Source organism: Poecile atricapillus, chromosome 11 (genome assembly GCF_030490865.1).
Source record: "Poecile atricapillus isolate bPoeAtr1 chromosome 11, bPoeAtr1.hap1, whole genome shotgun sequence".
Taxonomy (NCBI): Eukaryota; Metazoa; Chordata; class Aves; order Passeriformes; family Paridae; genus Poecile; species Poecile atricapillus.
Window position 1 is genome coordinate 1,563,156 of NC_081259.1, and position 27,827 is coordinate 1,590,982.

The 27,827-nt window shown below is 48.1% G+C and overlaps 1 protein-coding gene across 2 annotated transcripts in view; it reads right to left on the reverse strand.

Moving 5' to 3' along the window:
• Positions 1 to 978: 978 nt before the first annotated feature.
• The window catches only part of SMAD3 (SMAD family member 3), a 68,158-nt gene continuing 41,309 nt past the window's right edge, over positions 979 to 27,827 (reverse strand). Inside the window, exons 2-9 of one of the 2 annotated variants that reach the window (XM_058846835.1) lie at positions 20,710 to 20,903; positions 18,913 to 19,017; positions 18,139 to 18,213; positions 17,327 to 17,377; positions 11,834 to 12,046; positions 9,890 to 10,027; positions 7,578 to 7,722; positions 979 to 5,242 (exon numbers count right to left, since the gene is read on the reverse strand). In XM_058846835.1, the coding sequence (XP_058702818.1) occupies positions 5,119 to 5,242; positions 7,578 to 7,722; positions 9,890 to 10,027; positions 11,834 to 12,046; positions 17,327 to 17,377; positions 18,139 to 18,213; positions 18,913 to 19,017; positions 20,710 to 20,903 (1,045 nt within the window). In that variant the 3' untranslated portion in view covers positions 979 to 5,118. Of the gene's footprint in view, positions 5,243 to 7,577; positions 7,723 to 9,889; positions 10,028 to 11,833; positions 12,047 to 17,326; positions 17,378 to 18,138; positions 18,214 to 18,882; positions 19,018 to 20,709; positions 20,904 to 27,827 lie in introns of both variants that reach the window. The other variant, XM_058846834.1, reaches the window with a different exon arrangement.

Consider the following 27,827-nt stretch of genomic DNA (forward strand, 5'->3'; position numbering starts at 1 on the left):
AGCTCCGCACGGATCCCCTGCTCGAGCTCTGGCGAGCCCAGCACAAAGCCTGGACCAGACCCTTCATTACCACACGGTTGGAAACCCGAGTGGAAAAAGCGTTCTCGTAAATCCTGTCAGGAAAAACAACCCCAAAGCAGAGAATTCCAGCGAAAGCCTCAGGGGGCCGTGAGGAGTTCACAGCACGGACCGCGCTGTGCCTTGGCTCCTTCCCGGGGCTCTGTGCCCTGGAACGCCAGGGCTTTGTCACTGTCCCCCGGGATGGCACCTGCCCTGCCCACCCTCACCCATGGGCTGGTGGAACTCTGCCCCTCAGCAGTGACAGCCAGAATTCCAGGGGGTTCATCAGGAAAACTTCCACCAGGAGCACAGCACAGCCACGGCAAGGCCCTCCCGGGAGGGAGGGGGGAAGGTGGAGTCTCTGTGCCTTAAGGTTTTTCTCCAGGATTTGCTGGCTGGACTCGTGTCTGCAGCACGGAACTGCAGCTCCTCCATGGAAACACGGCAGGAATTCAGGGTCTGCTCCTGACAGGACACTGCAGGCTGAGCGCTGAATGCTCCTCTGCAGCTCCCCTGAGCTGGGAACAGCTCCCCAGTTCCAGCCCCAGGGAGGAATTCCAGGGGCAGTTTGAACACGGGAATGCTCAGCTGTGTCTGACTTCCCCAGCAACTGGACAGTAAATCCTCGGAGCTCGGAACTCCACTTCTACTCACCCTTGAGTCCCGTTAAAAGAACTAAATGCAATTTTAAAATTATTTTTTATGTATTTGGCTTTAAATTCTTGAACAAAACTGTCCCAGCTGTAAAAAGAACGAGGCTCTTACCTGTCACTGAGCTTTTGTGTATTTTCCTGGGAATGACCTTCTCTGCACAAACCTAAGGAGCTGCTGTGTCCCAATTACCGTCATGGCAACACCCAGACTGTCAATCTGTGCCCTTAAACACATTCCTCCAACAGCCTGATTAGCTCACGAGCCTCGGTTTTCAAATCAAAGTTTATTAAAATGTCAGAATCAGACCTTACAGTTCCACATGGAGAGGGGAGGGCGTACATGGGACAGTCGGAGTAACGAAGGCAGGAACGCTGCAGGGAAAGCAGGAGGGGGCACAGCAGGGGAGGAACTCACAACTCCGACAGCTCCTGGGGATCCCTGCAGGGCCAGAGCTGCACAGACACCCGGGGCTGCAGCCAGGACAGGAACCTGGAGGGGCACACCGGGAACCAAGCAGCTCTGGAGCAGGACAAGATGAGCCAGCCAGGTCTGGAGGGGGCACAAGATGAGCCAAGCAGCTCCAGAAGGGGCACAAGGTGAGCCAAGCAGCTGAGGAGGAACAGGGTTTGGTTTTTAAAGCCTCATCAAACCCCCAGGAACACAAAGGGCCTGTCTGGGACCCTGACTCGGTGCTGCACCGCGGCTCCCGAGGGCTCGGGGCACTTTGTGCTCAGCTCTGTTCTCACATCATCAACTCCTCATTTCCAGCAATCGTCAGCAAGGAGCAGATGGAGTATTTAATACTCTGAGTCCTTAATTGCCCCTTCTGCTAAAAATTAAATATTGGATTCATCTGAATATTTGAGAAAGACACATAAATACAAAAGCAGATACACAGTAAAAAACATTGAGCTTCTCAACCACACTGGTCAGGCCACCACTAGAGAGGGCCTGGTTCTTATCCCAGCTCAGCACAGCCATGAAACTCCATCCTCCTGCCTCGCCAGTACCTCAGAGACCCAGGAGAGCTCCTGGATGCTGTGGGATGTGGCTGAAATCCTTCTCTGGGCTGGGTTCTTCCTGCTTTTCCAGTCAGGAAGCAGCTCAAGGCACAGGTGTCACCACTCGCTGCCTGAGCTGAGTCCAGAACATCCTTCACCCTGCAGGCTTCAACTACGCTGATCCAATGGGGAGGAAGCTGTGAGTAACTCAGGGGCTCCCTCAGCCTTTCCCTGGCACACAGGGGCAGCCAGAGCTCCTGGGAAATGCCTTATGAAGGGATTTCTCCATCTTTGTGCATATGCACACTGATTGCTGGAGATTAGTTCAAATGGGCAGCACTGGATTACTCCTAAGACAAGCTTAACACAAAATACAACCTGCAATTCAATACATGAACAATAAACAGATCACCACAGCCTGGAAAGCACTGGGTGCAGCCACACCAAAGAGTCAAAGGTCCTGCTGCTGACTCTGGAGGAACAAAAATGGGTGAAATCCTGTGAAACGAGCCCAGCCTGCCATGAAATGAGAGGATATTCCAGCCTGGAGCTGCAATCTGCTCCCATCCCTTTGAGCTCCACACCAAAGCTGCTTTAATCAGGTTCTAGGAGAAATCAAACAAAGCCTCCCGTGCCCTCAGGGCCCTGCTGCCTCCAGAAATCCCAGCCCAACCCTTGCTCCCTGTCCTTGGAGGCCACAGGAACGGGAATTCACTTCCATCTGCAGCCCCTGCAGCTGTGACCATGCAGGGCAGCGTGGACTCAACTCCTGGGCTCACCCCAGCCCAGCCTCATCCCCTCCTCTTCTGTCACTCCAGAACCCCCAGAGCTTTTACAAATCAGGGAGCAGCAAACAAAGGGGAGAGAGGAAATTAATGCTGCAGTGGAGATGATCTCCCCTCGAGCTCACTGCACTGCTGGACCAGCTCACATTTCCCACTGGAAGTCATTTTACTTAAGGGATGATGAGGGGAGAATAAAGTTTTTATGCATCATCTGAATCCTGGGTTTCAAAAGGCCTCAATTAATAATGGTCAGCAATTAATTATCCTTTAGCAAGGAGCTGCAGCTCTGGTTCCCAGTGGAAGTCCAGGTTGGCTGAGGAGGTGACTGTGTGCAGATTTCATATTAAAGTTGGGATTTATTCCCACTCGTGGCCTCTGGATCAGGCTGGGCTCCTGCTCACAGCATCACCTGTAATCCCTGGCCCTGGAATTGCAGAGGACATTTCTGTGGTTAATGCAGGAGGCACCGGAGCCCAATTTCCTCTGTGATTATGGGGACAACAACAACAACAACAATAACATTTGTCATCAAAATAAGACACTCGTGGAGAAAACCTGGGGCCATTTTACAGAGCAGATCTTTTCCTCTCTCATTTAAACAACCAAAAGTCAAATATTTCTACAAAATTCAGGATAATTTTTTCTTTGCAGCTATGACAGAAACCTGCATTTGAACCAATCATTGGTGACAACAGACCTGCTTTGTAAATGGCCCAAAAAAATCCTATTTTACACAGACCCCTTCTTGCCCCAGTCTGTGCAGTCAGAGGCGTAACTCAGATCAGACACATTGTAAAATTTAACAAATCAAACACCCTAAAAGCCTCCAGCGCTGCTTGTGCTGCACAGAACATCTCCAGTCCAGACTCAGCCAGAGGATATTCCAAAGTCCTGTGTCACCAGAGCACGTCCACCACTGAGAGTCATTTAAGAATTTACATTTCAGATGTTTTTAACAAGAGAATTCCTCGTTTCTGGAAGGAAACTCCCCGAAGCATCCCTTCATCTGCATTTCAAGCAGCAGCAGTGGCCTCTGGGATCTGTTCTGCTGGCACCTGCTCCCCTCAGCTCCGGGAGTGGTGGGGTTTGGCAAACCACGAGAGGCTGGCAGAGGTCTCAGAGGAACGAGCAGGTGGAAAAGGAGGTGCCTGGAAATTCCTGGTGGGTCTTTGATCCAATCAGTTTCCCCAGTGGATCAGGGCACTCCCACTGAAGTTTACAGGACTAAAGCTTTATCAAAACCATCCTCAAGTCCATCCCAGTCAGTCCTTCCCACAGCCACATCCAGCTTGTTTGTCTTTCATAGATAACAAAAACAAGAAAAAAAAAAAAAGATTTCCATAGGAAACTGATTATCACTTTCTCCCCTCCCCCTCTAATATTTTGGCACAAATGCATAAGATATTCACTGCAGATATAAAGAAACAGATAATTGGACAGCACTGACAAAATTATGAGACTTATTTGGCAAATGTGAACCATAAAAACAAGTGCTAAGGGTTTTTTTTCCAGTTGTGGAAGTTGTTTGCCACGACAGTTGCTGCAGGGATAAAAAATATTAAACAGTCTGGAGCATGTATGTTTAAAATGAACATTTTATAATACAAGTAAATACACACTCTCCCGATTTCTCCAGGCAAAAACACATCTTAGAGCATTTTCATCAGCTGGAACAAGTTTCTCACAGAGGGCTGGTTGTGTCTGAGATGTCCTGGCTGCTGCATGTGACAGCACGGGATCCTCCCTCCTCCAGGGGTGCAGCCAGGCCTGGACATTCCATCCCTGCTCCCCCTGGACACCCCTGGGGCTTCGGGAGAGGAAGGGAACACAGCCCAGCCCTGCTGCAGTTCATGCAGACAGGCTGCAGAGAGCAGAGCTTGGGCTGCTACAGCCAGGGCTCCCCATGGGACAATTGCCCCTCTGGGAGCAGCAACACCAGGAGGAGCCTCAAACTGGGCCTTTTGCTCCGTGTGAATCCAGGCTGATCCATGAGGGCACCAGGAAAGGCCTCCTTGCTGCAAGTCCAGCGTGGAAATTCCTTCCTTTTCGGAACCCTCCTGGGGGAATTCTTCTGGGTGTTTGAAATGCCTCCTTCCCCCTGCTGCTGCTGATCTGCTGTGGATCAGGTGGGTGCTGAAGGAATGCACGAGCAGGAGCCATCCCGCAGTCCCACGGGCTCTGCTGTTTCCATCCTGGAGTTCCACGAGCTCTGCTGTTCCCGGGATGCTGCAGGAGCCTGGAGTTGTGTGAGGGAAGGGGAAGTTCCTTGGAGCTGGGACGGCTCCTGTGTGCTCACACAGCCCCAGAGCCAGGTGGGCACTGCCTGCTCTCCACTGAAACAACTTCTCCAGCTCCTCATCCTCACCAACTCCAGCTCCAAATTCCAACTGCAGCGGCCCCGGAGCATCCCGACCAAAGTGCCGACAGTTTCAGTGGAAGTGGCTTAAATGGGTACTTAAAAACAACAACAAAACAAAGAAAACCCACTTCTTTTTTTGTTTCTGAAGCAGATTTTCTTTCTCATCGCTTGAGTAACTGGGGAGTTGTTTACTATGCCTTTGCTAAGGGTTTTCCCGAGTCTTTGCTCCCCCCTGGGAGGGCCCCCTGGAGGAGTTTCCTTAGGAGACGCTGGAGCAGCGGATGCTGGGGGAGCCCATCTGTGTGAGGACCTTGTCCAGCCACTGCAAGGGGCCGTTGAGGTGCAGCTCGATCCAGCAGGGAGTGCTGGTCACAGTCTGCCTCCTGCCAGGGGGAGAGAGCACACAACACCAATGTGACCCACACAACTCCACAAATGGAAAGGTTTCCCAGCTCCTGAGAGTTCCTCCCTGCTCACACAACCATCCTGGCCAAAGGAATGTCTCTCCCCTGGAACAGCCTCTGGCCTGCGCTGCTGATTTCTTTTAAAAACCCACCTTTGTCCCTTCATATTTGTTACAATCCCACAGGAGCAACTTGCTATTTACTGCTCAGATTCCTGGGAACAGGCAGCTGATTCCCTGAAGGGAAAGGAAGGTGTTGATCTAAGCAAAATCCATTTTTCTTTGCAGACCTTTCCTAGTTAGACAGCAAGGTCTGTGTTTACCATTTATGTTCAGTTTCCCTATGCACAAGACAAGGATATTCACTTTTTGTTGTACCTTTGGGTTTTAGTAAAACATGGAAAAGCTGGGAAGAGCTCACCCCAAGCCCTTTGGACACAGAGATGGGGAGGAAAAGAAAGAAGGGGAGACCAAGACATGGAGCCAGGGGCTCTCCCTCCTCTGCTGAAGCACGGCTGAGGTCTTGTTCCAGGCAGGGACAGCTGCTGTGGAGGAGGGAGATTACAGAGCAGGAGAAACAGCCTTGCTTTACACCCCAATTTCCCACAGAAGCTGTCCTTGGAATCTGGTGGTGGGAGGGAGAACCTGAGATCTGTGGGACCCAGGGACAAACCAGGGGTGAAAAGGGGACGCTGTGCCTGCAGGGCTGCCCTGAGCTCCCACCACCATCCCTGTCCCTCTCCATCACAGGCTGCTCATGGAATTGGCTGCTCCCCCTTCCCTGCACCAAACCCCTGGCACAGAGGAGCCCTAAACACCCCCCATCCAGACTGCCCAAGGGTGAAGCAGGGATCAGGGAACAGCACTCTGGATGCTCCCACAGGAACATCTCCATCTCTGAATCAGATGTGGCACAGAGAGGCGGGATGGGGAGAGCAGCTCCGGTGTGAGCGCAGGCTTTCCGTGCTCCGGAGCCCCACGGGGATCCCTGACTTTCCGTAAGTCACGCTCGTCTGGAGCTCATTAGGGCCTGGCTGGGAGCCAGCCCTGAGCTGCTCTGGCCCGAGCTCAGGACGATTTCAAAACAAAATGGACTCCAAACATCTGGAGAAATGAAGAAAGTGGCAGAGCAACGTGCAGGGCCCGGGCTCCAGCTGATCCTGAGGCATCTCCCCCTCCTGCACAGCCGCAGGAGCAGCCCTGGAATGGCAGCGACCCCACGGAGCTTCGAGTAAGGCCACAGCTTCAAAGGGGGCAGAGTCAAATATTTCCACATCACTCTGGGCTTAAATCCTCACCAGCTTTCCCTCTCAGAAAACAACACCCACTTTCCACTGAATTTCAGTTCCCCTGCTTGTACCATCCATCCCTGATTGCTCTCCCTCAGATTGTGCTCACCAGTGGGGTGACAGCAAAGCTGTGGAATATTCTGTTCCCACAGCATCTCCAGTGTCCCTGCGGGGTCAGAGTAACCACATCACCCACCCCACACACCAGACCTCCTGCATCTCCCTTTTAGCCTCAGAATTCACTGGGAAAAACAGTGATCCTGCTGCTCCTACATTCTCCTACTTGCCCTATGGCAAACCCTAAGGAAAGGATCAGGAGATTTAACTATCAATTTAACTATAATATTTAACTATAATTTTGCAGCAACTCTCACTGTTTTTCCAAATAGAATTTTTTTCAAGCCAATCTGCTTTTATTTTAATCCCATTAGTCCCTGATGAAAGAAGCATTAAATCCAACCCATGGGAAGCACTGACCCTACTTCCACAAGAGCATGTAGGGACAGGACACAGGGAATGGCTTCCCACTGACAGAGGACAGGGTTAGATGGGATATTGGGAAGGAATTCCCTTGAGGGTGGTGAAACCCTGGCAAAGGGTGCCCAGAGAAGCTGTGGCTGCCCCTGGATCCCTGGAAATGTCCAAAGCCAGGCTGGAACAACCTGGGACAGTGGAAGTGTCCCTGTCCACAGCAGGGGTAGCTTTAAGGTCCTTTCCAACCCAAACCATTCCAGGATTCTATAATCCTATCTTGACAGAAGTGCAGTCTTAAGGCACTCAAACTAACCAACACACATCTAATTTCAAGGAAAAAACATGTATCTCCTACCAGGACCACATGGATTTATCTGTGTGCTCCAGGTAAAGCTCTTAGCTCCTCCCAGGTGTACCCCACAAAGACCAACCCATTCCCCAGAGCCACAGCCCCCCGTGCTCCTGCCCAGGCTGAGGGGGCTGAAGGGGAGTGACAGTTCTGTCCCAGCTGGAGCTGAGGGCTGCAGGGGCAGAGCCCTGCTGGGTGCCCACCTGTACTCGGCGCCCCAGCCCTTGACGAAGCTCATGCGGATGGTGCACATGCGGGTCAGCTGGTACACGGCCTCGAAGCCCTGGTTCACCGACTGCGCCAGCAGGGCAGCGAACTCCTGGTTGTTAAAAATCTTCAGGTTACAGCCTGGGGGAAAGGACACAGCAAGGACAAGGCATTGGCTTGGTGGGGTTGAGAATGCTGGCTTTTTTCAGAGGAACTCCAGGCTGATTTCCCATGTCCTCAGAGCCCTGAGACAGGAACTGAGGCTGCCACATTTTAACAGGAAGAAGGAAAAGCTGAGAATTCTGAATGCTGGAGCTCCCCAGCAGATTGTGACTGGAGAGACCAGGCTTGGGATCCTCCTGTGGAACCTCCTTCTCCATCCTGGACACTATTTCCCTCCTATTGTAATTTAAAGCCTGACTGTGACTGATCACTCAGCAGCAGAGATCCCTGCAGGGCCTGGAGGGCAGGAATGCACAGGTTAAACCCAGGAGCTCCCTGGTGCAGGACTGACATGGAGTCTGTCACAGAACGGGGAAGTTGTGAAGTGAAACCACTCTGACACAGCTCTGAGGGTTAAAGAGGCTGCCAGGGCTGGTGGCAGGGCTGCTCCTGCTAAAATCCTCTCTCCAGTTTCACTGTCACGTGCCAAAACACTTCCCTTTTAAAACTGAAGTTTTTCCCCTGATGTTTAGCCCCAGCTAAACAACTGAGAACAACTTATTCAACTGTTCTTAGGGGGAAAAGGTGAAATATAATAACATCCTTCATAGTTTAGATAAATAAATTATGCCCCACTCTTATAAAAAGTGTTTCTCCGTTTGCTTTCTCCCAGATAACCATAAACAAGTTAAAACTCTGAAACCAGGCACTCAGCTAAGACTCATTTGGGATTAAACACGGGCCAAGGCTGAAAAACAACATTTGGAGTGGGATGAATTGTGTTTTGCTAAAAATCACTTGTGAGCCTCCTCTCCTGGGCTCATCTGGTGTGGAGCAAAGGGTGACCACAGCAGCTGCAGGAAGCACTGCCCACTTCTGGAACCAGGGAAAAGCCCAGGGGCTGCAGGCTCAGGGAGTTTGAAGGGTGAAAGTGTCAGGGCCAGGCTGAGCTCAGGGAAGGAGGAATAAACTCCAGGAGGATCCCAGTGCTGGATCCCAGCCCCCAGGAACGCTTGGGAACAGGTCTCTCCATGGGGAAGTGTGGGAATGACTCAATCCTGTCAACAAAGCAATGAAGAAACTGCTTCAAGGCCAGCAAACATTTGAAGAAGAGGCAGCAAAAGGCTGTGGCAAAAGTGGGGAGAGCTGGCATCCAAAAACTGCGCCTGAGCTGGGTCCCGAGCGGAAATGTGGGCTTTTCATGTCTGCAGATGCTGACTCCAGCCAGGGTGGACTCCTGTGATGTGGTAGAGAATTAAGTCATAATTTGCAGCACTGGCAGCTGCATCTGAGAAAGGAAAGCCATTAAGATGGGCCAGAGCTTGGAGTGTATGGATCTCCTCTCAAAAGAAAAGAATTCAAATATTTTTAAACAAAGAAGTTCAGTTTTTAAATATATACAGGCTTTTAACCATAAAAGTCAGCTTGTGTAAGCTGAGCTAAATAACCAAATTCCATTTCAAACAGCATCTCCTCTCTTACCAGTTTTTTGCATTTATATAACAAAAAAGCCTTTTCTTCCCAGATAGGTGAAATAAATTAACTTGTAATCTTTCAGCAAAAACTTTAGACTGTAACCAGAACAACGAGCTGTCTGCAAATGTGATTTCTTTAGAACAAACTAATTCACACAGAGGAGGGAGAGAGACCAGAAAAAAGGGAACAATTTACATCTATTATGGATGAATCTAAATTAAGAGAAATTTCTTACCATTACTTAGAGGAACAAACTAAATTATCAATGTGTCTATGAGATAATTACAATACAACAATGGACTGATAAAACACTGAAGGAACAAGTGGCAGATTCTGCTCTAGATTCTGTTCTGTTGGACGAACGTAGTGCAACTATTGGAGCAGCTTCCTTCGGCAGCACCTCCATCCCTTAGGATATAAAAATGCCCTGTTGCAATTGCCAAGCAGCTTCTAAAAGAGTAAAATAGATTTTCCAGGGAATTTGTGGACTCCCCACCCCTGGAAGCGCTGCAGGCCGGGCTGGACAGGGCTTGCAGCAGCACGGGAAGGTGCGGCAGGGGATGTTCCCACCCAAGCCGGTGGATGATTTACGGAAGGCTGGGTGCTCAGAGCCATCCCCACAGGTGTGAGGAGCAGAGCTGTCCCGGCAGGTGCCACATGTCGCCCTTACCTGGCGGGATCTTGCAGACCGTGGCCGGGTGCCAGCCGTAGCGCTGGTTGCAGTTCGGGGACTGCACGAAGATGGCGCTGTCGCTGAGGCACTCGGCGAACACCTCCCCGCCGATGTAGTACAGCCTGACACCGCGGCCTGCGAACACAGCCTGGGGTCAGAGAGGAAACACCGGGAAAAGCACCGGGGAAAACTGAGCCCGGGGCTGGGAGAGCTCCCTCATGGGGAAAAAGACCGGGGAAAACTGACCCCAGGGCTGGGAGAGCTCCCTCATGGGGAAAAAACTGCCCCTGGAGGTGGGAGAGCTCCCTGAGGGGGGAAAACACCGGGGAAAACTGACCCTAGGGCTGGGAGAGCTCCATGAGGAGGGAGAAACTGAACCTGGGGCCGGGAGAGCTCTGTGAGGGGGAAAAAATGACCCCAGGGCTGGGGAGAGCCCCCTCAGGGGGAAAACACCAGGGAAAACTGCCCCAGGGGCTTTGAGAAATCCCTCAGGGGGGAGAAACTGTCCCAAGGTGCTGGGAGAGCTCCCTGAGGGGGAAAAACTGACCCCAGGGCTGGGAGAGCTCCCTGAGGGGGAAAAACACCAGGAGAAACTGTCCCAAGGTGCTGGGAGAGCTCCCTTGGGGGGAAAAACTGACCCCAGGGCTGGGAGAGCTCCCTGAGGGGGAAAAACACCAGGAGAAACTGTCCCAAGGTGCTGGGAGAGCTCCCTTGGGGGGAAAAACTGCCCCAGGGGCTGGGAGAGCTCCCTCAAGGGAAGCAGTCAGGGGAAGATCTGTGGATATCTGCCCCCAGGGCTGGAATAGCTCCCTCAGCCAGCTCTAAACCAGCAGCTCAGCTCCCAGTGATGGAAATTCTGTCCCACTGGACATTCCAATAAACTGCTCCATGGGCCAGGTGAGCTGAGGGAGGCAGGAGCACCAATTCCAGCTGGAATTGTTCCTCCAGCCCCAGCCAGGTCTCTCCAAACACACGCACACACTGATACTTTCCATATGAATGTTCTATCAGTTAACACATGAAGATCATAATTCCTTCTGAAAGTCATCCCAGCTGGACACAACTGTTTGGGGAATTACTCAATGAAAAATCCCAAAGCACTTCCAAATCCTTGCCTTTTGCTGGAGATGACTTTGTGTACAAGGACACATGAATTGCCCATAGGTGTTTACACAAATCGTTAAAATCTCAGTTAATAAAGGAACAAAGTTGAATACATTTTGTTCCTCAAAATAAACATTTGCTGTGGTCTCACATTCCTGTTTGAAAGTGCTGTTTTCATCCTTCCACAGAGCAGAAGGAGTCTGCTGCATTTAAAATCTGATTTCTGAATCTTGGGTTTTGGGGATTGGAGAATAATGATCTTCAAAACAAGTGAGGAAAGATCCTCCTGTGCAAGAGGGAGGATTCTCCTATTGCTCAGGAAAGGGGAGCAAAATTAGGACAAAAATCAGGTTCATTTTTGATAGGAGTCAGCAGAAAACAGCAATTTACTTTTAGCAAAATTGCAGAAATTTGGGATGTTCCACTTAATGCAAGTTTCACTGAAAACAAATTGAGGTCCTGGGACCTTGCAGGAAAAGTGGAAATTGAGATGACAATCAAGTAACTCAGTTTCCACTTATAAAAGGTCAGTCAGAAAATAAAAGTGCAGGGGGGGAAAGGAACACACAAAATTATCCCTGACATCCCTCCAGACAGAGTGTGTGAAATGGTTGAAATTCTATGACATGCAGTAATTTTAGCGTTCCTCAGTGCATTTTTGTATTACTACGTGCAAAAACACAGATTAACGTTTGTTAATTTGTTCCAGCAGGGAGATCAACCTGCTGGAATCCATGGATATTCCCACCCAGGGCTCTAAACCTGCTGGTTTTGGGGTTTTTTTTGAGGTTTTTGTGGAGGGGTTTTTGTGGGCTCTGCCCACGGAGCAGGAGTTACCGATGTGCCGCCTCGTGAGCTCCACGGCCGCGTTCCTGTTGACGTTGGACAGCAAACCCAGGCAGAAACGCTCTGAGTTGGAGGGGTCAGTGAAGCCATCCACGGTCATGGAGGGCTGCGAGGCGTGGAAAGTCTCTCCCACCCTCTGGTTGAGCTCGTAGTAGGATATGGAGCACCAGAAGGCCGGCTCGCAGTAGGTCACGGGCTGCAGGTCTGCACCAAACAAACACCAAATCAGCAAGGGAAAAGGGGATGAGAAAAAAACAAACCCCAACTGGTTTGGGATATTGTTCTGCTTCATTCCTCAGGATCACTTCAACCAAAGTTTCATTTGAATGGATGGCAGCAAGGAGGTGACATCACCCCTGGAGCTTCTGGTATGTGGAGCAATCACAAACAAAGGCATTACTCATTTAGTAAGTGGGGTGTCACTGAGCGGCCTCACACTTGGGGGGAATTAAATAAATAAACTCAGCTTTACTATGAAATGTGGGATCACTTTTAGGTAACCAATTCCTTAAAGAGACAAAGAAAAAGAAGGAGCAGAAAATGTTGGAAAGAATAAAGCACAACCTGCTGTGGATAGCACAGGTGTGCTGCACCCTAAATCTGTGCACTTCCAACCAGTAAATGCAACTTTCCTTGTCACTCACTCTGCTGTGACCTCTCTGGCACTGGTGAAACCAGTGGAGTCTGAAATATGCCCCAAACCGCCTTTAACACTGGCATCAAATTTAAAAACCTTTTTCCCAGTGCACTGGATCTCAAACCACCGCAGGAAAATCCATTTTTCCAACAGGTGAAGGCTCAGCTCTTCCCCTGGGGTCCTGGTTTGCCTCGTGGACCAAAGCCAAGGGGCTGGAGCTGAGGAGCAGAGGGAGCTGAGGCAGCCTCAGGAAGGCAGGGTGGGCACTCAAACAGCACTGAATGATTTCACTGCTCCCACTGAAGCTGAGGAGACTCCAGCAGAGCTCAAGTCAAATTTCCTGGAAATGCAGCACAAGGAGGTGCCCAGCTCTGCTGAGAGCCAAGCTGAGCAGGGGATGTGCAAAGCAGACCCAGCCAATTCCTAAGTGCTGTTCCCTACATCCAGTGCAGGAGAAGAATTCCCTCCAGCCCCAGTTTATCACTTCATCCCCATTCTAATGGTGCTTAAAGACAGAACAGAAGAGCTCCCATCTGGCCAAGGAGTTAAGATCAAGCAGCAAAACCCAGCTTTTTCCATGGGTTTTCCCATCTGCTGCTCCTGCAGGGCTTAGGAGAATGTGGGGCTTAAGAGATCAACTCCAAAAAAATCCAAGACAGGTTTTTACCACCCCAGCCTCCTCTCACACTGACCAGGGTCTCTGCAGGCCTTTGGGAGTCTTTTCTCACCTGTACCTGTTACTCCATAACCTTCAGGCACAGGTTGGAGCAGCTAAAAGACACACTTGGCTTCCTCTCCACTGCTGGAAGAGTTCCCAAAGTAGCCAATAATTAGGAAAATCACTTTGGTTTCTGCTTTGTTACAAGCTTTGCTGACAGCAAATAAGGAATTGAATATAAGTGTGTCTGGGGAACTCTGTAATCCTTAGCAGGCTTCAAAATCCATGAAATTTGGAGCTTCCACCCATTCCCAGCTTCTTTTACCTGCCACTTCCTCACGTTTTAATTTTACAGCTCAAAGCAAGCCCCTCTCTTGATAGAAACAGATTATTTCACACATCCAGGAGTGACACAACTTTAATGTCCCTGCCTTTTTCTCCTGCATGCCACGTTTGGTTTTCCCACTGGAAATGGCCACACCAGGCAAGTTTTTCCAGCTCATTTCAGCCCCAGCAGCTGTGGCCAGCTCAGGACTGCTCTGGGCTCTGTGGCCCCAGCGCAGTTTGGAGAGAGGCCCAGCAAACACCAGCTCTGCCCAGAGCCTCCCAAGGTGAGTCCACCCACCAAAGAAAACAGATCAGTTCCACATGACTGGGCTCTTACTCCACAGCAAGTGCTTTTCTAATCAAAAGGCTGCTCAGCTCCAAAAAATCAACTTGTGTTGATCCTTAAGTAATATCCTCAGGTTTGTGCTATTCAAGTTATAAAAACACTGAAACCTGTCCAAGGTTTTGTGGTCCTTTCCTTCAGAAACCATCTCCACCTGGTTGGGGCTCAAGGGAACTGTGGATTCCTCACTGAAGGATGTACAGAAATTTTACTTCTGGCTTATCTGCAGCTTGAGGAAAGACATAAACCAACAAATCCTGGTTTGAGGAAAAGCTTGTCTCTAAAAACTGCAACCAAGTTTTTAATGATGCTGCTTTCTCCTGTGATTTGTAGTTTTAAACTTCAGCTTAAGCTGCTGTGGGATGGGCAAGTTCCCTTTTGTGTTAGAGCTGTCCTAAATATTCATTTTCAATTTATGGCTTCAGTGTTCAGGGAAAAGGAAGAGAATGCAGCTCTGCTAAAGCCAAAGAACCCTGTGGGGGTACACAATCAATGAAACAGGATACATGAAACCCAGGCAAATCCTGCCTGAATCATCTCTGCACAATTTCAGCCTTGACTCAGAAACAGCTTTGCTGTCAGAAGTGTCCCCTGGGCCCTGGGATGGTCCCAGTCCTGCATCCTCCCTGCCAGATGAAAGTCCTGGGAAAAATCTGCTGCCTGCTCTGCTCCCCCCCTCTGAGCACAAGGGAAGTTGTTACCCTCATTTCAGGGAATGTGTTTGATCACCATGTGGCTCAGAACTCACTGAGAGACGCTTCCAACTGTACCAATCCCAGCTCCCTCCTTGGAAACGAGGAGATGCAGAGAGCTGAGTGCTCCCAGGGAAGGGCTGGCTGTGCCCTGGGACAGGGGGACAGAGGGACCTGGATGTGACCGTGGCCATGTGCTCATTCCTCTGACAGCTCCTGCGTCAAGTCCTTCTGTGGAGCAATCCCTGACAATGGATTTCCTGCGCTCCAAGGGACGGCCCCCTCGGAACAACAATGTGTGTGTGACCACAGGGCTGCTCCTCAGCCAGCCTGAACTCCCTCACTTCATTCCCAATGGCCACAGAATGCTGGCAACTCTCCTTTCATTTTGTTTTTAGTATTTCCCTCAGTTCGTGTTTCAGCAATAGGGAAGAGATCCTTGGGTATCTGTGACTTCCACTTAAAGCTTGTGTTTGACAACTGAAAACTCGACAACTGCAATTTGGAACCAAAACTCAAACACTTCCAACTCCAACACACAAACTGAAAGGAGAATGGAGAAAAAAAAATCCCAGTATGTTACCTTGCAATGCTTTTATGCTTGGGAATGAGAAGAAGAAATTCCCTGAGCTCCTTCCATCCCACGTTTCTGCCTGACATGGAAAACCTGCCCTGCTCCTCGAGGTAACCCTGGTGTCACACTTGCTTTGCTCTGTGCTGCTTTATTGCCTCTGGAACTCCCTGGAATATGGCCATGGGATTTAAGTCCAAAGTTCAGTTTACACAACATGAACTGTCTTAAAAGCTTCAGGTAGTTCTGCTCAAATAAACACAGCAATCCTGGGATATCGTTTTCTTCACGGCAAAGCTGGAAATGCCCTCCCTGTGCTCGAGAGCTGAGAAACTCCCTCCTCACACACACTGCTGTGGGGTTTGGATTTCTGTTTTATCTTCTCCCCAAATACACAGAGACAGCCTCATTAGACTCCTGCAGAGCAAAGTCCAGCCCTAGACAGTGGAGTTCTGCTGAAAGTCATCCCAACACCAACAGCTCCAAGTGGAGAGGACAGAGAGCTCCCCTTTCCTGGTCTCTGAGCACCAGGCTGAAGGTGTGGTTTCCCTGAGAGCAGCTCCTTGCTGCAGATAAGACATTTACAACACTCATGTGATGACAATTTTGCCCTTGGAAGCTTTTAAGCGTGGCTCAGCTGCTCTTTCATTTATTATTTCGTAGCTTCCTCAAAGGCAAAAATTTAAAATAAAATTAAAAGCAACAAGAAGTTCTTCATTTGTGGAAGCTCCTGCCTGAGAGCAATAAATATGGTTTGCAAGAATTTAAAGGTGTTTTTTAATGCTGGTAAATTAAACTGCTTCTCTGCTGTCTGCTCCTCAGACTACAAAGAGATTCCTTGTGCTTTACCAGCTTCACCTGCTCCTTTTTTTTTTGTCCCCAGACAGCACCTGAGACATCTGATGTGTTAACAACCAGTGTCCCTGTTAAGAAGGATATTGGGGGGCTGTTTCCTAGGAACTCCTTTCTGCCTTATGTAAGGCAGATACCACTTGCCAGGTTGAGTTTGTTACATGGAACTGGCTTTTTATTTTTAGGTTTGAAAAAAAACAGAAAAGGAAAAATTGCAAGAAAAATCTCATCATCTCCCAGGCAGCACACTGGGAAAAATGAAATAAAAATGTCTCAGTCATGCATTCTCTTCTTGAGCTGCAGCAGTTAAAGAAATAAAAGTTTTGTGTCACCATGGCAATATTAAAAAAAAGAAATCCTCTGTTCAACAGACCCAAGATATCCACAAGTCAGCCAATGACTGACAAATTTTGGAGCAGTGTCAAAGTCCTGTGTGCCAGGATTAAAAGCATATGTAAACTTTATGGCCATGGTTATTCCAGAGGAGTCTCAAGTGGGCTCTGTCTGCTGCCTTAATGAACAGTTGGGGAGCTGATCCTGCAGCCAGGCAGAGCTGGGAGGGATTTTTATGGCAGAGCAATTCCAAACAGGGCAGGAGCTCAGAGTGATGGAGATCAGAATGAAAATAAAGGGTGGAACTTTGGAGATAACAGAGGTGCAGCAGAGAGAGCCACAAAAGCTCTGATGGTGTCTCAGGTTCAGCTGCTCTCCCTTCTCCTCCGGGTTCCCCTGTTTGGTGTCACAGGTGTGGAATGAGTCAGTGCCAGCCATGGTCTGACAGAGCCCTTGGGGCTGGAATGTGCTCCCTGTGCTCAGGATGGAGCTGGGGGGAAAAACAACTCCACATTGCAGAGGAACTTGAGTTTGGGTGAGGAAAAGCAGCCAGAACAATCCTCCCCTGCATTTGTGCTTTGTGCATCTCCCCCACCCACAAACACCTCTGGTGCTCCAGCAATGTCCATGACCAGTCCATTCACAGCATTCCTGCACATTCCCCACTCATTTGGACTCTGCAAGCCCACACCTACCCATCTCCTCCACTTCTCTCTGCTCAGACCATGCTCAGTCTCACAGAATCACAGAATTCCAAGATGGGTTGGATTAAAAGGGACCTTAAATCCCATCCAGTTCCATCTCCTGCCATGGCCAGGGACACTTCCACTATCCCAGGCTGCTCCAGCCTGGCCTTGGACACTTCCAGGGATTCAGGGGCAGCCACAGCTTCTCTGGGAATTCCATCCCAGCCTCTCCCCAGCCTCCCAGGGAACAATTCCCAATCCAAAGCTGCCCTCTGGCAGTTTAAAACCATTGGAGTACTGTAAGAAGTGCACAACCTCAACAGCATCATTCAAATGTCACCCTCTTGACTGTAATTACACCCAGCTCCCAAGATCATGTGCTTACCCAGATTGTTGTGTGCTGGAGACATGGGGTTTGGTGATAAGTTTGGAGAACCTGAAAATCAAGATGGGATAATTATTGCTAAGGAATCTGCACCAGGAAAAAACATTCACAGGATCTGCAGTGCTGCCCAGGCTTGTTGGAGGGACAACCCACTGCTCACTGCAGTCTCATTTTTGACACTGCAGCTTCTCTGATGTTTATTACTCCTTCAAATATCACCTTGCTGCCCCTTCACAGGGAATTCACTCAAGTTTAACCCTTTAATTTTCCAAGCTGAGCAGCACTTGGCTGTTTTAGTTTCAGGTATCATCCTGACAAACCCAGTTAGCTGGGCATTAAAGAGCTTGGGTGTACAGTGCCAGACAAAATAAATTAAAACCAGAACACTTTAATATCCCCAATCCTGCTGGGTTTGGGACAATGGAGTATTGGATCAGGTTACACAGATCTGACCAAAAAGCTGTCAGAATTTTATCCCCACTCATGTAAATCTGCCACAAATTCTGGGCCTGTATTTTCAATATCTGCACTTGGATGTCATCCCATGGATGCAGACAGGTGGTGCAGCCCATTTTCACTTTCACACTGTTCTGAGCTCGTTTCTTTCTATTTTTTTTTCTATAATGAGGGAAATCCATGACATCTGAACATTAATATGGGCTATTTGAACAGAATACATGGATTATTTGAACATAAATTAGGTACCCTCATTCCAAACCTGGCTACTTCTTTTTGTGGCGATGAGAGAAAACCTGGACGTTCAAGTTCCTTTGGGATACAGCCACTAAATTAAAACCCCAAAGGTGACTTACCTGCATCCATGCTGGGGTTCATCTGGTGGTCACTGGTTTCTCCATCCTCACTCAAATAGCCTGGAGGAGGGGTCTCTGGAGGCACAAAACCATCACACTGTCAGTGCAACTGAAAAGTCTGGATTTTAGGCACCAAAAACATTCACTTGTCATTCACAAGGAGCTCAAATTCTTTTTTATTACTTTTCTTTCTCAAGCTGCTGGAGGGAGGAGCCAGCACAGCCAGGGTGATATCCATATTTGTGAATAACACAGGAGGGGGAAAACAAAAAAATCCGGATTTTCAGTCCCATGAAACTTTAAGCCATGGAGGGAGTTTTCTGTCCACATATTTCTCCTCTCCTGGAGTGCAGCTGCATAACTTGTCCATGCAAATAAGGTGTAAATTGCTTGTTAAAGAGATACATAAATAGAAGAGCTCAATTCCATCAGAAATTTGGAGAGTTTTACACAAAATGGCTGAATTTCATTCAAATCTCAACCTGGTAAGGGAACATCCAGTTTAGATTTCACAATAAACCGAGGCTGTACCACCGAATGAAGAGGTGAGTTTCAAACCAACAAAACAAAGCCACAAACAGCCCTGCTGAGCGCCCACATTTACAATTTCCAGCTATTTCTACACTCTGTAGCTCCAGAAGAACGATGGAAAGGAAGATTCCCAGAAAGTCTGGGATTCCCAGTTAGGATTGCCAGTGTTCTCTGACCCTTCCCTCTGCTCCCTGTATGGAAGACACAAGGTACCTGGAATGTAGTTGCTCTGGGGCTCGATACCTGCAGGGAAGTTAGTGTTCTCTGGGATGGAGTGGCTGTAGTCATCCAGGGGTGGGAATTCGGCCGGAATCTCCGTGTGCCGAGGCACCAGCACCGGAGGCAGCACTGGGAAGGGAAGACAAGGAACAGCTTTAAAAACAAAGTGAGATTAAGAGCAGAAAACGAGGAGAAACCAGTTTGGAGTAAGAGCTTTAAATACACGGAATACAAAGGGGCTCGTTAAGGGACAGGATTTGGTGTTTGCCTCTGGAGTAACAGCAGCAGGTGAGGAGGCTGTTTATTCCCAGCTGGGAATGGGACAGAGCTGATCTGAGCACATCTGGTCTCTCTGCCCCCTTGCAGCTCTGCTTGAAACACCGTTTAAGAGACGCTGCACCCCAGGATTCCCAAGGAATGAGTTTCCCATAGGATGGAGCAGGCAGGTGGGATTAGCATAAACATCCTGCCTGGCTCTGCAGATCTGTGCTGACATGCAGCAGAGGCTCCTGCAGCTCCAGATCAAAGTCTCTTCCCGAGGCAGGAGGAGACTCCAGAACAGGAAGTTGGGAGCTGTTCTTAGACCCAGCTCAACAGTTAATCCTTAATTTAACCCCAGCAGTGAGGGAGGCACAGAACACTGCTATGGTTCCTTCTGTGAGTTATGTGCACACAAGGCCACACTGGGAACCTGGAACCTGCTCTCTGGGGTTTCATTGATTCCCAACGGCGTTTTCCCTCTGACTGCAGGTTCATAAAATATTCTACTCCATACAGTAAGGGACTATCACCAATAATAGAGCCACTTTGGGAATGCCCTTGGAGATGCCTCCTGCTGCAGGAGAGGCTGAGGAGGGCAGGGATCTCCTGGGAACACCCTGGAGAGGCTGAGGAGGGCAGGGATCTCCTGAGAACACCCTGGAGAGGCTGAGGAGGGCAGGGATCTCCTGAGAACACCCTCAGAGAGGCTGAGGAGGGCAGTGATCTCCTGGGAACACCCTTGGAGAGGCTGAGGAGAGCAGGAATCTCCTGGGAACACCCTGGAGAGGCTGAGGAGGGCAGGAATCTCCTGGGAACACCCTGGAGAGGCTGAGGAGGGCAGGGATCTCCTGGAAATGCCCTTAGAGAGGCTGAGGAGAGCAGGGATCTCCTGGGAACACCCTGGAGAGGATGAGGAGGGCAGGGATCTCCTGGAAATGCCCTTAGAGAGGCTGAGGAGGGCAGGGATCTCCTGAGAACACCCTCAGAGAGGCTGAGGAGGGCAGGGATCTCCTGGGAACACCCTGGAGAGGCTGAGGAGGGCAGGGATCTCCTGAGAACACCCTGTAGAGGCTGAGGAGGGCAGGGATCTCCTGGGAACATCCTAGAGAGGCTGAGGAGGGCAGGGATCTCCTGGGAACACCCTGGAGACACTGAGGAGGGCAGGGATCTCCTGGGAACACCCTCAGAGAGGCTGAGGAGGGCAGGGATCTCCTGGGAACACCCTGGAGAGGCTGAGGAGAGCAGGGATCTCCTGAGAACACCCTCAGAGAAGCTGAGGAGGGCAGGGATCTCCTGGGAATGCTCTCAGAGAGGCTGAGGAGGGCAGGGATCTCCTGAGAACACCCTGGAGAGGCTGAGGAGGGCAGGGATCTCCTGGGAACACCCTTAGAGAGGCTGAGGAGGGCAGGGATCTCCTGGGAACACCCTGGAGAGGCTGAGGAGGGCAGGGATCTCCTGGAAATGCCCTTAGAGAGGCTGAGGAGAGCAGGGAACTCCTGGAAACGCCCTTGGAGATGCCTCCTGCTGCAGGAGAGGCTGAAGGCAGGGCTCTGGTGCTACCTGGGGTCTCCACTCTCTGGTAGTGGTAGGGGTTGACACAGACTTCGTCCTTCTTCATGTTGAAGGCGAACTCGCACATCTCCATGGCGCGCAGCTCGTGGTGGCTGTGCAGGTCGGGCCAGCGCCACAGGCGGCAGTAGATGACGTGGGGCAGCCCCTTCCTGTGGGACACCTGCAGCCTCCCATCCAGGGACCTGCAGAGGAGCACAGAGAGGGTTGGTGAGCCTGGAATTAACACAGGGCCATGGGGGTGCCTCTATCCCAACGCGGTCACCAAGCCCTGGTGCTGCCAAGGGCAAGGATTTACCTCCAAAAGCAGAAAAATCATGGAATCCCAGCCTGGTTTGAGTTGGGAGGGATCTTAAAGTTCATCCAGTGTCACCCCCTGCCATGGTAGGGACACCTGTCCAACCTGGCCTTGGACACTTCCAGGGATCCAGGGGCAGCCACAGCTGCTCTGGGAATTCCATCCCAGCCCCTCCCCACTCTCACAAGGAACAATTCCTGCCCAATATCCCACCTAACCCCACCTTCTTTAAGTCTGAATCCATTCCCTGTGTCCTGTGCCTCCATCCATCCCTTGTCTCAAGTTTTTCTCCAGCTCTCCTGGAGCCCCTTTAGGCACTGGATGAAGCATCCACAACAAATAATATTTGTTTCATACAACAGCTCTGCTCTGGATTTACTTTTGGATATCTGGATTTTTTAATTTTTTCTTTACTATTTTATGGTTGATTAGGAGGCAGAGACAAAAGCTATGGCCAGGAAGAACATGACAGTTCAGTGGTACTCCTTGAACTCTGGCAGGTGTCCTAAACAAGCAGGGTTTGCACAGCTCTCAGCCATCTCTGCTGGCTTGGAAAGGTCTTACATCTTAAAATGTCTCTCAATAAACCTGGACTTTGAAAACACAGATAGTTAAATTTAATTGTGACAAAATAATATAGATACCTTTTATATAAATGTATCTACTATGTCTACATAAAGTTCAGGAACCTTACAAACAACCAAGACTTCCAGTTTCATTTTCCAAGTTGCAGTTTAAAAGCAAATAAAAGAGTTTTTCCAGCACTGCTTATTTTTATTTTTACATCTACCCTGTGTCTCCTCCAGCTCGTTTTTCACCCAATCCCATCCTCACCCCAGAAGAGCCTCTTCCTAGCACTGGGAAGCAGGACAAGAGTTTTCAACTCCTCTCCAGCAGAGGAAAAAGCTGGAGCAGGGTCTCCTCCACCCTGGATGAATGGGAGCTGCCCCCAGGCACTTGCTTTGAAGTCTAACCCTTCATTTCCATTGCTTTTCCTAATGACCCAAATGAAACACTTCAGGGCTTTGTTGAAATTAAATATTTCTCTTTTTTAATTTGTCAAGGAGAGAGAAAAATAAAGAAAATTGAATTTTTACTCAGAATTATTTCCCCCTGGTTCTTTGTGTTGGCAGCTGAGTTAGAAAAACAAAGCAAACCCAAAGCAAAACACACAAACAATTATTCCAAAGAGGTTGGGCTCATCTTGGCTGCCCTGAGAGTTTTCCCAGAAGTTCCTCTGGGGCAGAGCTCGGTACCACACACACCTTTGCAAACACTGCTACAACAACAGGGAAGGCAAAACACAACTGATTCCAACCAAACTGGGGAATATTCCCGAGGAGAGTGCCAGTGGATAGACCTGAGCTTCTGGGAAAGGTGGGAATTTTGGTGTTGATTTCACTGGAGCCAAGACTGGAGTGATGTGACCTCAAAACAAAGCAGGTTGGAAATTTTTTTAAAGAAATATGAGACAGGAATAAACCACGAATGCTTCTCCATTCCCCTCATCTTTGCCTGCAATATCTTGCATCCAAGTGAGGAAAAAAGAGAAAAAAGAAGACTCAGAGAGAATATTCTGAGTGTCCCACAGGAGAGGCGTTATTCCTGCTCCCAGCCTGCAGCAGCACACAACATCAAGGATTTGGGTTGAGCAGCTGAAGGAATAAACACAAAATGTGTTTGACTTTGGGGTTATTTTCAAGGATTGGGCTGTCCCTACATTCCCCTACAGCAAACTTCCCAATCAGCTGGAGGGGAGAGGGCTCTTCCTGCCACATCCTGGGCTCTGCCCACAGCACAGAGATGGAATTCTCTTTTATCTGAAGAGACTTTTTACGATGACAGAGCCATCTGGTTTATTTTCAAACCCAGCATCCTCCCCCTCTCCCTCCATCAGAGATAAGGTAAAAGGAATATTTCCCCAAAGCCCTGGGGGTCTGCTGGGCTTTGCTGCTTGGGAATCTCTCCTCAGGCTCCTCACTGAGGGACCTGGGACAGAATCATCATCCTTGGGAAGGTGGCTGAGGAACAGAACAGCTCCACATTACCTGCTGTCCTCCCCAAACCTCCAGGAGCATCTTCCTCAGCCCTCAAGGAATGTTTTCCCCCACAGAACACTCCTGGTGTGGCTCAGAGGGGACAGGAGATGAGAGGAGCCAGCCCTGCTCAGGGCAGTCACCCATGGTGACCCCAGCACATTTCACATGAGCCATCCCATAATAAACACAACTTCTTCCCTCTCCTGGTCCTGTTCTGAAGCACAGGATGATCCCAAACCATCCAGATTTCATTAAAATTAGCAGAATAACCCCAAATTTCCCTTGGGATGCTGAACTGTTCCTCCCTTTTGCCTTTCCTCGAACCAGCCTGGGCTGAGCAGCTCTCCCTGTACAGCTGCCTTGATACATTTATTATTCCATATGATTTAACAGGATTTCTTTTGAAATCACCAATATATTTGGACCAAAACTTAGCACTGGATTGTTCTCTAAAAAACCAGCATCATGTATGTTTTGTCATCCAAATATTCCTACACTGCCATGAAGTCCTTGAGAACCAAAATCCCGCTCAGGCTGAGCACCTTTAGGATGGATCCATCCTTAAAAGCCATTTCTTAGGGAAATTTAGCACACAAATCTGCCTCTCCAAGGCCAAAAACTGCTCAATGAGCAAAGGGCAATGGTGAAGCTTTAATAACAAAAGCAGAGAGGGGAGGGAATTAAATGACAGAAACATTGAAGCTTTATTTTTAAACAATCTGAATTAAACAGGAGAACATTGCACAACCTGAATTTGATTTCCAGTCCTGATTGGGGTTTTTTTTTCTGCTTGTTTGGGGTTTGTTGTTGTTGGGGTTTTTCTGTTGGGTTCCTTTTGTGGTTGCTTTTTTTAAGTGTATTTAATTTGTAAGATCCTGGATTGCGAAAGACAAAAAACCCACCCCACTTTCTGAAAGATTTTGGTTATTTTATTTGTTCCTATTTGAGCATTTTGCAGCTATCTTTAGATGGATACTGAAACTCTTCCTTGCACCCATTCTCCTGCTTTAAAAGCCAAGCTGAAATCGGGAGTGTACAAAAAACAGGAGTGCAAATTAAGAAAAGTGATCTAAACAATCAAATATTTTTACCCAGGTTGGAAAAATTCAGATTTACTCCATTACAGATCCAATCCCTTCCCTACCCCATCACTTTTATATCCTTATCATTAATCTTACAAGAGAGCAAAATGCCTGAAAAACTCAAGTATTCAGTAACACCAACATGTGCAAAAAGGGAGAAAGAAAAAAAGAAAAACCATCAGGAAGAAAAACTGAAATTCTTCATTTTAAAAGCCACGAGCAGGAGCTGGTTTTTAAACCCATGACTAATAAGTCACCAGTTGCTCTAAAATTCACCAAGAACTGTGGCCACAGGCTGTGATTTTCTCCTGAACACAAAACATGATAAGTAGTTCCTTACTGGCCCTGTATCTGAGTTACAGCAGGAAAATTAGCATTTATTCTTGTAGCAGAACCTGGCTTTTGTGTGTAGAGCTCTGCAATATCCACAGGGCTTCACTGAGCACTTGGATAAAATCTCAACTTTCCCTCAACAGCAGCCAAATCAACAAGAGGCAATAAAAAAATGACCCATGCAGCACATTTGTAACTCCAAAGCCGATCCTTTGCCATTCCTTTCCCCTCAATTTGCTCAGCATCACTGAATTTTCCAATTTCTGGGGCACTTTTAACGGTGCTGTCATTCAAAGTCTGGAAATAGAAGTTCCCTGTGTCAAGCTGAGGTTTGCAATGTGCTGCCAGAGAGGAAACTAATCATGAACACTCCTGTTTAAAATTGATGTATTAAAATAATTAATAAATGCATAATTTTCAACATAAGAGAGTTTTTACAACTTTGAAATGAATGGAGTTAAAGGAATTTCCCAAAGCAAAAGAGAGAAGTTTGTGGCAGAGCCAAGACCAGAAGAAAAGAATGAATCTCTCCCTCAGTACTGTCAATGATCACCCCAATTTTGTTCTTCTAACTCTCTAATCTGGTTTTTTTTTCTTCCCACTAAAATCCTCTTTTGGATTTGGAAGGAAACCACACATCCTTTACAAAACCACCTACAGCATCAGCTAAAGATTTTAAAGAGAAATTCCTGTTTTCTCTGCTCAAGTCTATTTTGTTCTGGGTTTGCAAAGGAGCTGATTAACAGCAAAATTATCGATAGCTCTTGTGTAAATGGATTTTTAGCTGCCCCTTTCCATCCCAGTCTTTGCAGCCTCCCCTTCCCCCTCTGCAGAGCTGAAGAACTCCAGCCCTGGGAGTTGATGTCAGGATCAGATTATGACAGCATGAGTCATTTATTAAGATTCCAGTAAGCTCTTTAGCAGGTGCCTTGAGACCGTATTTTTCAGAGTCTAATTTCACATTCAGACATAAGTACATTTTATTGGTTTACCATAAACTCTCTGCCCATTGTTGCTGCTCCCAGATCCACAGAGCCTTGTCCCCCTTCCATTCTCTGTTTAATTTTGATTTCTTTAAAGCTATGGAAAGATCTCATTTTCTCTAATATCAACTAATTTTTCCCCTGTATTTTTTACTGATCTCTGTTATTTACACCCCTTCCATTTCTCCCCCAGCTACAGGATATTGGTTGATGATTACCAAACCCAGCACCCTCTCCTCTATTTTTAGCCATTTTGAAATTTTATGCCCCTCTTATTTCTTTCAGCTCCTCCTCTTCCTGATAGCCAGGAGCACAGCAAACAAATCAGATACCCCAGAGACCCAAACACACCCTCCTACCCCAGAAATGACAGAATATATCCTAATTCTTAATTAAGACTTAATCATAAACCCAATTCCAAACTTCCTTATATAAATTCCATCATTTCTGCCTTTTCTCCAAAGAAAATAGGGGGTAGAAGTGGAATTTGAGGCTGTGTTTCTGAAGTTATTGCATCCCTGGTACTTCTAACTGTGAAACCCAGTTTTTCTAAGGAGTCCTGGTCCTCTTATTTATTTCAGCTAAGTTTATTGGCCCAAATCTGTGTCAGACTCATGGAAATTTATTTGTGCTTGAGCCTTAAGGGTGCAGGGAGTGGACACAGGAGAGGTTTCTGAACGTGCCTTTTTGAAAAGTCATTTATCAGAGCTCGTCATTTCTTCCCAGAATCCCATATTTAACTGCAAAGCTGAAATCCAAAACCCAACACACTTTCATCCAAGCAAACCAGCAACTTCCTCTCTCCCAGGAGATTCCAGGCATCCTGGTGGGGGCCTGTGCTTGGATGGGCAGGGCACTTTCATGAGGAGAAAAGGGATGGATGGAAACACCAAGGAAATTCAGATAATCTTCCATAACCCAGAGTGCATCCAAAACAAAAAGCATTTCAAGGAAAACTGAATTACTGCAGCACATGGCAATCAAAAAGCAGAAAAAGGCAAAAAAATCCTGCTGTAAAACTCAGTTATTCTGTCAGCCTCTGTGGTACACTAATTTACATTTAATATCTAGTTTCTATGTGCATCTTCTTGATGCTGTAGGGAAAAAAATGCTCCTATTTTCACTGAAATCAAGAGAGTTCTGCAAATCAGCATCAGCTGTTGATATAACCCAGATAAACCAGAGCAAGAGAACCCAGGAAAGAAAGGAAAAAGAAACTCATGTGCTGCACAGTGCTTGGAGAGAAGCCTCACACCACCAAGAACTGCTGCCCCAAATATGTGTGTGCTAACAAAAGGGATTATCAGAGGGAGTGTGGAAAAATGACAGTTTTAAGACCTTGGCCTCCTCTTCACAATATATACAATTCCCAGTGCCTTCAACAGAACCTTCATATAAATACCAGAGTCAGAACTGGCTCCTCAGACAAATGTTTGTGCATTCTATCAAGTTGGGACAAAGCCAACATTTCTTATGGAAACATTTCTGGTGGTCCTGGACAAAGAACATGTTTACTTTATAGCAGATATAGCTAAAAATACATTGTGCTCCAGCCTCCAATTATCTTGTTTGGAATAGTTTGAGGCTACTCGAGGCTCGTTGCTGTTATTTTCTTTATTATATAGTGAATATGTTGCTGCTTTTCCTGTAATTTGAAAAGCAGCTATTTCCAGGTTTGTCCATCTGTGTTTGGACCTCCCCCGCAAGGATAATGAGATCCAGGGTGAAATTTTCCAGAGTTCCCATCTCCCATTTTCAAAAGCAACTTAAGGCAGAGATCAATGCATTGCTGGAATTACAGAGGCCTTTTAAGTCTTCCCTTAATCCCACCGGCTCTGTGTTCTATTGCTTTTCAAGCTGGGTTAGCAGCCACTCAGATATGTAATTATTTGCACAACCAGTAGCAATTAACAGCACACCACAAACAAGGGGACCTGGTCCCACAAACTTCCTCTTCCCCATCCCCTCTGCAGGGATGTCCTTCGGGATCCATCCCACACGTGCTTGGATCTGATCTCCTTTCAATAAAATCCACTTTGCTTACAAAAAAACTTTCTGGGTTCTTTATCAGCCTCTCCCCTTTTTCCCCAAAGAATTATTTATGCACCTCTCTTTTCCAAATGAGCTTTCCCAGCTCCAGCATGGCAGTGAATCAGCTGGGGGTGAATCATTTCCCATGTGCTTCATCCCAGAGCAGATTCCCACAGGTTTTCCCCCCTAATCCCGATGACACAGAGCGACCCAAACAAACCCTGGAGTTTCCAGCAGGAGTTTCCACCAAGAGTTAACACAAGGTGTGTGCTGAGGTAAAAAGGATGCTGGAAGAAGGTTCTGTTAATTTTACAACTTTGAGCTCCTCTGTTGTAGGAGAAAT